General features: G+C 35.3%; 1 protein-coding gene across 1 annotated transcript; it reads left to right on the top strand.

Annotated features, from left to right (window-relative positions):
- Positions 1 to 1,065: 1,065 nt before the first annotated feature.
- On the top strand, positions 1,066 to 2,240 carry LOC122069410 (transcription factor bHLH162-like). Its single transcript, XM_042633423.1, has 3 exons — positions 1,066 to 1,379; positions 1,486 to 1,821; positions 2,023 to 2,240. The coding sequence occupies exons 1-3, from the start codon at positions 1,248 to 1,250 to the stop codon at positions 2,089 to 2,091; spliced, it is 537 nt and encodes a 178-aa protein (XP_042489357.1). The 5' UTR covers positions 1,066 to 1,247; the 3' UTR covers positions 2,092 to 2,240.
- The last annotated feature ends 8,083 nt before the right edge of the window (positions 2,241 to 10,323 follow it).

Raw genomic sequence — 10,323 nt, 5'->3', positions numbered from 1 at the left:
AAATATTCGGGTTTAAAAAAAAAAAAAATTTAGGTACTTCCTAAGCCGCCTTCTGTGCGTAGAGGAATTGGTGAATAGAAACATTCCCAGAAACCATAGAGGAGCACTGATGGCTAGTCTATCAGGGGCAGATTGGTGAATAGAATGAGCGTTGCTCTTCCACCTAGGCATAGAGGACGAAATGTTTGCCCCAACCCCTCATGAAAAGTGAACATTTTACCATTGTTGATGCTTGTATGTGTACTCATGTTGACTCTCCGTATTGACATAGTACTAAATCACGTTGCATTTTAGGGAACCGTTTCCCATTAATATTCTAGGGTAAGAGAACGTTGTCCATTGCATTCCCACACCCTGATATATGGGGAAGTGGCATGCAAGTGGGACAAGGGCAAGGGCAAGGGTAAGGGCAAGGGCAAGGGTGTCTTTTCATAATTTGCCCCACTTCTCCATGTATTTGGATGTGTGGAACATATTGGGATGGGTTCAAATTATCTTAGTGAGTGATGAGGTGCAATGAACATCCAACAACTAAGAACATCTGGGCATATGCCTCAAGGGGCTACCAATCATCCAATGCTCACTGTATCGATGCAATATCTGTAGACGATTTTCACGCCAATGTGATGCATTCTTTCTCCCTATTTCGCGGAAAAACACTGCTCATTATTTTTTACGTTCAGACATATTTGAGTGTGAAAAGACTCAACTGTCCCAACACGAAATATTTTTATGCCGAATTACGTGGAAAGTTGCTTTCTCCCTCGAATTATTAGCCAATTCGGGGGGATGTGTGCATGGTCGGTGAGGACAGACTCTTGACTCTGACTCTTGTTGTTGCGTCATCGCTTCAGTAAAGGCGTCTTCTAAGGTGGCGCCGCAACCAAGTTCTACCCTCCGTGTGGGTTAGGTTAGGTTACTCTTTTTTTTTTTGTCTAGCCCTGATAAGATATTAAGATGACGCCTCCTTAGCAGCTTCCTCTGCTCTTTAAAACCCTAACAATTCACAGCTTCTCTTTCTCCCAAGCACCAACTCACTCATCTACCTCTGCAAGCTTTAAATTTCCATTTTTGTTCTTGGGTTTTGGGCATTTTTTATGTTAATTTCCCCTGATCTTGTTTTAATCGCTATCTCTGTTCCTTCTGCGGCTTCACCTTCCATCTTCCACCTTCTGTTGTTGATTTGATCAAAACTTTCTTTCCCACCTTCTTGACTTAAAAAAAAGAGATAAAAAAGATAAGAAAAGATGAAGAGTTTCCGTACTTCATCATCTTCCAAACTTGATCGAAAGACCATTGAAAGAAACAGAAGAATGCATATGAAAGGACTTAGCTTCAAGCTTGCCTCTCTCATCCCTCGCCACTTCAACTCCTCTAAGGTCTCTCTCTCTCTCTCTCTCTCTCTCTCTCTCTCTCCCTCTTTCTTTCTTTCTTCTTCCTTCTAAACTCTCTCTCTTATATGAATCCATTTGATGTTTTTTTTAGGAAATATCATCACAGCAAGATCGATTGGACCATGCAGCCAGTTATATAAAGGAACTGAAACAAAGAGTGGAAGAACTCAAAGAAAGGAAGCAGCAAGTCATGAATATCCATGGGATCAACAATGATACCAGAGAAACAACGTCAATTGGATCAAACTTGCCAGTTCTTGAGCTGAGGGATATGGGTCATAGCCTGGAGGTCACTTTGATTACTGAATTGAACAAGAACTTTATGTTTAATGAAGTCATAAGTGTTCTTACAGAAGAAGGAGCAGAAGTTGTTAATGCTAGCTTCTCTGTGGTGGGTGAAAAGGTTTTCCACACCATCCACTCTCAGGTAATTACTGTATTATTTGCTTCTTCTTAGTTAGTTTTGTTCTAATATCAATGTTGTGGGGTTGAGTAATTATCCCACAGAGACTTATATGTATTTGGGCACTCTCTTTTTAACGACTGGCCTTTAAGGATGAGTTCAACCTAAGTCCCTAAATGATGGGCTTAACAACCTAACGATGCTTCTTTGGTTTAATCTTTCAAGGCCACTAGCGAGAGAGTAGGAGTAGACACTACAAGGTTATGTCAAAGACTGAAGGAGTTTGATATTTAGTTAATCTTTTACAGACGAGACCTCTTACCGGTTACTACTGCAACATCAATCTTAAGCAAGGAAGGGATAAGCATTTCTAGTTTAATATTGTGCAATCTCCAAGTAGTTGTATTGCATTGTAATGACTCTCTCTCTCTACTACTCCTGAAATTTTGAACCTCGCTTAGCATGAGGGACTGTTATGATATTGGGATGAAAGTACACACATATATTATGTATGTATGGCTAGTACTATAGTATTAAAAAGGAAGCTTCAAATTCCTTCAAATCTCTATTAGTGTGGGACAAGTGCAATGCATATATATATATATATATATATAGTTGGGCAAGGAAGAATTTGTTGTCTCTACATCAGGCTACTCATATCAAATTCCTTCAAATTTATATAATTTTACTTCTATGTGAGCACGGAAGAATTTTTTGTTAGTATAAATAAAAATCATTAAATTTTAGAATAGAATTAAAATTTATCTAAAGCTATTCAATTAAACTACACTAAAAAAAATTAAATATTAGATATTTCAAAATAAAATAAAAATAAATTTAAAGAATATAAATTTTTGGGTGAAAAGAAGTACCAAAGAGGAAAAAGAACAAAGAAGTTATGTGTTTCTTATTTGGCATAAATGCAAATGCCTATATGTGTGCTTATGTACTTGCAAGGCAGAGAAGAAAAAATAGATTAAGATTAAAAATTAAATTTTTTTTCACTAAAAGGTCAATTCTATTAAAAACAGAAAAAGAAGAATACAAAAAATATGAAACAGTTCAAAAATAAAACACCAAAACCACTAGTTTAAACCCCACCTTTGGCATTGCCATCAACAGGGGAGGGACTAGAAAGCATAAGAACCATAAGAACTAGAAACCAACAGCACTAAACAAAATGAAAACTCTCTCTATCCTGGGCATCTACTTGAAGATCTTCATGCATCTTATTTTGCCAAGATATAGGGTCAAATGTTGCTTCTGATTTCGCGGCAGACTTTTCAATGAAGTCAGAGACGGGATTAGCTTCGCGATATAGTGAGTTATTCGATTCGCTGCATGATATCATGGAGGGCTGTCCATTGCTGCAAAAGGAATCAAGGAACTAAATACTTTGATGCCATAATTACCACTGAGATCAAAATTTAAATAAAATTTACAACATATAGAAAGAAAATAATAAGCCCAACTATAAAATACATGAACTCAATAGAGAATTTTACCCCAAATGAACCACATGAATGCTATAATATTCATTAGTGGCATAAAAGATGTTGACTGTAGTTCCACCATTCCCATTTCCCACATGGTATGCCAATTGGAAAATCAATTCCTTTGAATGGGAAAAGAGGGACCATATATTGGTCATACGTAAAACCTGGTACTTCAATTCAATTGTAACATAGGGTGGGGCTTACCTGGCACTAAAAGGGCCCACTTGACATGGCATACGCCACATAATGCCACCCATGTCATCTGTACATCCTTCAATATCAATAAAAATGAAAAAATAAAATTAAAATGAAATTTTAAGGAAAATGAGCCCTTAAAACGAAGTAAGTAAAAAAAAAAAAAAAATGAGAGAGAGAGAGAGAGAGCGAGAGAGACCGGTGTCTGAGGAGATTTAGCGGGGAGGGAGAGGCAAGAGAGAAATAAGAGAGACTCTTAGGTGAGAGAGTGTTGGGAAGGATAAATTTTAAAGTGGGGGGAGAGTGACATGGGATGGGTGAGAGATTTTTACTGGAAAACTTGTGGAATTCAAATTCCAAAAGCTTTTGATCTTTAGAATTTTTAATTAATGCCGAACTACTTAAAATGTATGATGTATTGTGTACTATATTTCTTACTTGAATGTAAGTTCCATGGATTGTTCCATGGTCTAATTTTTCTGGGTGATGTATCATATTGTTTTTGCGCTTTTTGTTTTTTTTAGAAGCCTGCTAGAGGAGAGGAAAGATATTTGCAAATAACTGTCATTTTTTTTTGGGGGGGGGGGTTCTGTATCTTATTACTACAGTTCAAGCTCCCAAATAAGAGCACTGGATTTTTTTTTTTAATTAATTGAATTTCAAATTATTTGGTTGCCAAAGTGGGGTTGAAGAAGCGTTTAGGAAAAGCCATGAAATGGATAAATTATGGAAGGTGGAAAAGAGAAAAATAAATAAATAAATACAGAGAAGAAGTGGGGGGGGGGACAATTGGAAAAAAGGAGAGAGGGTGGGGGGGGGGGTGAGTGTGATCTTCAGTATGTGTTCTAGCTGATGAGTTCTTCCACATAGAAGAGACTTGTAATGGCCATTTACTAGAAAAGGTGTTTGCTGATTAGTTCTTGACATCTTTGTGATACATGCTGGATAATTTGGTAGTTGACCAGGCATGATAATTCAGAGACTTATATTGATAATTACTGTCCTCCAAATGGGGAGAATATATACAAGATTGGGTGAGTGCCCTAGTCGGCAATACAAACTTTGATATTATAATATTACAGGAGTCATATAATAGAAAGAAGTCCAAAAAAATCTCCCAAGAGCACCCTCACTTCTGATATAAGAGGCAACCGAGTAAGGAGTTCCAATATTTGCACATGTTTTGAGAAAGGGTCATCAAAACATGCAGATGGTGGCAACTAGACAATTTTAAAAATGATGCAGAGCTGTTAAGCTTTTCATATCTTCTCTTGCCTATTTATTGCACTGGAAAAATGTAGTTGGTGGCTGAAATTTCATAGTTTTTTTTTTTTTTTGGTTGATAGGTAAGGGAGGGAAGTAGGCAACAACCAAGAAGCTTGAACTTGAGACCTCCTGGTGAACATGGGATTTTTACACATTACAACTCTGACAAGGTATGATACCTTGTCAGAAATTTTCCAATTCCATTCAAACTGTTCTTTTCCACAATAAGTTAAGAAGTTTTCCAGCAGAGACCATCTAGAAGTGCTATGTGAACGTATAATGTTTTGGTCATTATAATTGTTTGATTGATGGCTGGAAAGTTATTTAGATAACAGTGTATCAAATTTGATTGCAAATCTCAATAATATATAACTTTTGTTTTCATAACAATCAAATGGAATCACAAAGTTTCAACACCAATAGTTAGGCACTCTCACATCACATAAAAGATGTTTTTGTGATTTTTTTTTTCTTTTTCAATTTACCTGACTGGTTTTTGATAATCTACAAGTTTTTTTTCCCCTCCTTCATATCGAGCATTTAATTATTGGATAAGATTGGCGAACCAGCACTGGTTAGGCAGGAATTGGAAAAAATGTACCCTTTTGGGATTCCGCCTTGGCCTGTTTCCCTCAGCCTTAGTTTCACACATCGTGTTGGTATTGGTGAGTACATTTTGTGCATAACAGATCAAATATCAATTTCTAAAACCATGTTTTTCATGTGATTAATTTTTTCTCTTGCATCAAAGAGTGAATCCATGTCTAAAGAGGTATATCACAAGAAGGGCGAGGGAGGGAAGTGCAATCGGGCCGATCTGATTCAACCATGTTGAGATTACTTTTGCAAAACGTGTAGGTTTACAAACCAAGGGTAAAGAAGTCCTCTTTTTTTTTTTTTTTTTTTCGTTATAATATAAAGTGAAGTCAAATTTACTTGTTTTGTAATTTTTTTTATTTAAAAGAGAGAGAGATACCCATCATGTGCCAAGTCATGTTAGACGCATCATATCTATATATATATATATATATATATATTTATATTTATATAGAGGATCCATTAGGAGCCATACAAGGCACCTACAAAGGTATGAGTAGGATGAATCGCACAATCTTGAAAGGTTTAATTCACAAAAAAAAAAAATTTAGACAGAATTATATTCTGGAGCATCAGTATATATTGGGTTCTTGATTTCATAGTGATGGGAGTCACTGATATTGGCGTGGGCTCCACTGCTTCGGTCCAGGAACCACTCACCCACATAACATTATTTTTTCTATTTTTTATTACAACCATCAAATAAGGATGTCAATTTCAAATTGAAACCGATTGAATCCAAAATCGAGCCGAATTAATTGGATCAAATCGAACTGAATTAAATCGGTTCAAATTTGGTTGGAGTATGTGAGTATGGACTTCGGTTCGGCTCAGTCTTCGTTTAGGGTGTAGGAATCATCGGTTCGATCTGAAACCAAATCGAATTGCTCTTAAAATCAAAAAAATGAAAAAAAAAAAAAAAACTCTAGTATGAGAATTTTTAGGTGGTAAGTGATTTTTTGTAATTTATCATCACATATTTACATGTTAAGAAAATTTTAGAGTTAGCAATGGCCATAAGGCCCATAACTTGAGCTCATTATGGTTTTTGGTCCATTAGAGTCATGATCCAAAAAGAGAATCATTTTCATAACTGAATTAAAACTGAGGTATAAAATCAAATTAAAACTGCATATCATAATCAAATTGAAATCGAAATCAAATCAATTCAAATTGAATCAATTTGAGTATTTAAATACAAAATAGAGTCGATTCTCGGTTCCATTTTGATCCCCCTTATCATTATTTGGAACCAAACCGATTGATGCACGTCCTATCAAAGTCAATTGACTTTAGCCTCGCTAACCCCACACCACGTGCTTCATTAAAATCTTCTCCGCGAAAACAGATGTCTTTTCTCAAAGTCAATTGACTTCTATCCTGTAATTGACATATTTCCATATTTCGCAGTTCCAGTATCCCATTTCCCACTTGCAAGTTAAGTACTACTAGGTCGGAAGGTTCAAGATCTTGTCCTTTAGAGTAACATATATATCTCAGATATTAGTATGTGTTTTGAAAGTTGTTGGTGCATGGTAAGCTGTTATCATTGGTTTCCTATATAGCGTGCTCCAAACATTCCCCCACATAGAAGAATCGGTGCTGAAAATTTATAAAATTCTTGCATAGAAAGTGTTATATATGGTCTCCTAAGTTCGATTCCTACTAGGTATATCTTAAGTTACTCATACGGGGGTATTTAATGTTCTTTATTATTTTCAGTGAAAGTTGAATTGTTTTTATTCAACCTTAGTATGACCCCGTCCATACAATTATGGGGACAGTATGGGTCCGCAGGATTTGTCAGGCCAAAGGCCTGGATACCCTTCGTTAGCAAAAAATAAATATAAATGTGTTATATATAGTCTATGAAGTGACAAGCGAATAGAAAAGGTCAAAACTCTCCGTCTCTCTCATCTCAATCACTCCCTTTCGATCCCCATTGAGAGAGTGAGAGAACAATAGATGGATGGTTAAAACTTTGTCTCTTATCTTAGTCACTTCCTATCACTATTCATTAAGAGTGGGAGAAAAAAGAGGAGGTTAAAACTCTTATGTTCCTTTCATTTCAATCACTCCCTCTCACTCTTTGTCCTTGTTTGGGAGCTTCTTTCATGATAGTAATATTACATGTTTTAGTTGATTTGGACATGTTGTGGGTTGTTTACGTCTGAAAGAAAAATATAAGAATAGATAAAAGAGAGGAACGAAGCTCTAGGAGGACTCTTTGATGCCTAAATCAGTATCGAGCAACATGTGAGTTTTAAGACCTTGATAGAGAAGAAGGGCCATACTTCTCTTTACCTTGAGTCTGTTTCCTTATTTATCTTTATCTTTTATTTTTTTGTGAAATTTTACATTTTTTCAAATTTATATTTAGGATTTTATTAGATTATTTATTTATGTAGTTTTTGCATCCTTTTGTTCCCAAATAGATAGGATATGGTTTCACTATTGTGTTCCTAACATGTCCCATTAGTCTTACATAATTAGTTTAAGTTTTTGCTCATTCATTCAAATAGTGATTTGTGATGTTTACATGTTAGTTTGATATTTTAAAACTGACCTATTTAGTCTAATCTATATGTTATCCAAGCCATGCTAACTCATGTTTTGTAGCCAAATACATCAGGTAGTTTTTCATTCTTTCTGTAATTTCGTTTCATTATGTTGTTCGCATTAAATCTTATTGTTTTAGAATGTTTATAATTCTAATTGTCTTCAAATTGAGATTTTTTTTTGACACCCTTCAGTGTTAAATAATTATACAACTTTATTTTTTTTAGTATTTTTAGTATTACATATTTTTTTTTCTTCCATTGACGGTAAATATTGTCATCTTACACGTGTACTTAAAATATATGCATGAGAATAACACATTTTGATAATTAAAAAAGCTAAAAAATAAGATAAATGCAATTAAAAGGTGCATGTCAAGTTCTAAATATATCTATAAATATGTCATTCATGGAGAAAGGATCATCTGCTTGTATGATCACCTAGTCGAACATCACAGCATCTAATACTTGTCTCTTTTATTTTCAAATATACCCTTCTTCACCTTTGTAATGACAAAAAATGAGACACATGTTAAATATTGATTGGTACGACCAATTGATAGTAACAACAATGGATTCAAACTCGATGGATATAGAGAGAGACTGTTTCACTCATTCAAGAATAGCGACTGTGGTAAGTTTTACCAACTACAGTGCTGACCAAAACCATTCAAAACATCCTCTTTCTCTCTCTCTCTCTCGTGGCTGTCGACACTGTATATAAAGGCCCTGGGAGACTGGGACTGGGACTGAGATCCAATTTACGTAGGAGTGGGGGCGATGATTGATTGGCCAGGGAGACTTGTAACGGCATGTAGTGGTCCTATCTCCCTCTCCAATTCTCCATTACGTCATTGATCATGCGTAACTATTACCGGTGCTTTACGTACACAGTAACAGTATAGAAATTCCGATGGAATGATCTTGGGATTCTCCTTTTTTGGGGATCAAGTTTAGGGTCAAAGAGATATGACCCTTTCATTAGTTTAGAGAAGGGTATTTTTCACCCCGTCGTGGGAGTTATCCGATGAGTAACATCATCAATGGGAATGGGAAAGAGATTCTTTTTTTTCAAAGGAAAAAAGAAAAGTTTATGTACAAATGTAAAACAATTTTTTTTTTTCTTTTTCAATAAAGGGGATCATAAGAGATTACATATAATAATGGAATAGAAAGGTCCAGATTACATATGTTTTGTCCTTTTGGATGAACAAATTATATTCATTATGAAGAGGAAGTTCATGATTACATAAGTTAGGAAGTAAATGGATAGTCGAAAATTCAAATTCGATCTGTATTCATATTCATTTAAGAGTATCTGAATCTAATAAAAGAATATCTAGATCTGATCCGACTTCAATCCATATCCAATCCAAGCAAGTCACAAACAGATAAATCCTAATCTTATTTCCAAAAGTTATTTAACGTAGTATTTATGTGAAATGATAGAATATCCTTTTCATGAAAAGAAAATATATTAGTTTAAGGGAAAATGTTCTTTGAACCTAAGGCAAACACTCTACCTCCTCACATCCTCATTTGTCTATTATTCTCTCCTTAAATAATAAATAAACAATATTTATGTGTGTAGGCATGAGAAATAATGTCATGGGTAAAAGAAATCCATATATATCTCATAAAGGAAGAGAGAGAGAGAGAGAGAGAGAGAGAGAGTGGTTGTCACCATTTGTGTCTCGGCATGCTGATTCACTCACACACAGATGTCATGTGAATCCCCTCCCACCCTAAAAGGTCAAAAGGGAGAAAAAAAAAGTGATAATAGACCATATCTTTGAAAAATCAGGGTAAAGCCTGTGCCTAATCGATATCATCGGGGATCGATACTTGATGTTGATACCTTGAACTAAATCCTTATTGGAAATTTAATGATTGAAGAAAAATCCATACTTACACAAATATGTCATAGCGTTTTTTATTTTTCCCGAGTTTTCATGACTCTATTCAAGTTTCACCACAATTCAAGTAAGCAAAATCAACCCAATTCAATTGCAACAAATTGAACCAATAATCAAGATCCGATTCCAATACCTCAATCCATGGGTTTTACTAAAGTTTGATATGAGTGGTGATCGCCGCTTAGTGCATAGAACATACACTTGTATTGTTGGGCCCTAAATGTCCCAGATAGAGACTCCTGTTCACATCTAATCCTTATACCCTTTTCTTTTTGTCCTCATAAAAATGAAAATCCTTGGCCACTCCCTTAATTTCCTTTATGATGCTTAAAAGTCCTTTGTGATTAGATAGCGAGTGACAGTGAAGATCCAATGGCAAAGGTGTATATCGGGATCCTCCTGATTGTTGGGTCTTTATTGCCACTCACTGCATTCAAAAGTTTTTTGGATTGAAAGTTTAATGCGACTCATATAAGAAAAGCTTCTTTTTTTTTTTTT

This window comes from Macadamia integrifolia, unplaced genomic scaffold (genome assembly GCF_013358625.1).
Source record: "Macadamia integrifolia cultivar HAES 741 unplaced genomic scaffold, SCU_Mint_v3 scaffold602, whole genome shotgun sequence".
In the NCBI taxonomy this organism is placed as follows: domain Eukaryota; kingdom Viridiplantae; phylum Streptophyta; class Magnoliopsida; order Proteales; family Proteaceae; genus Macadamia; species Macadamia integrifolia.
This window is presented reverse-complemented; position numbering and strand designations above follow the sequence as displayed.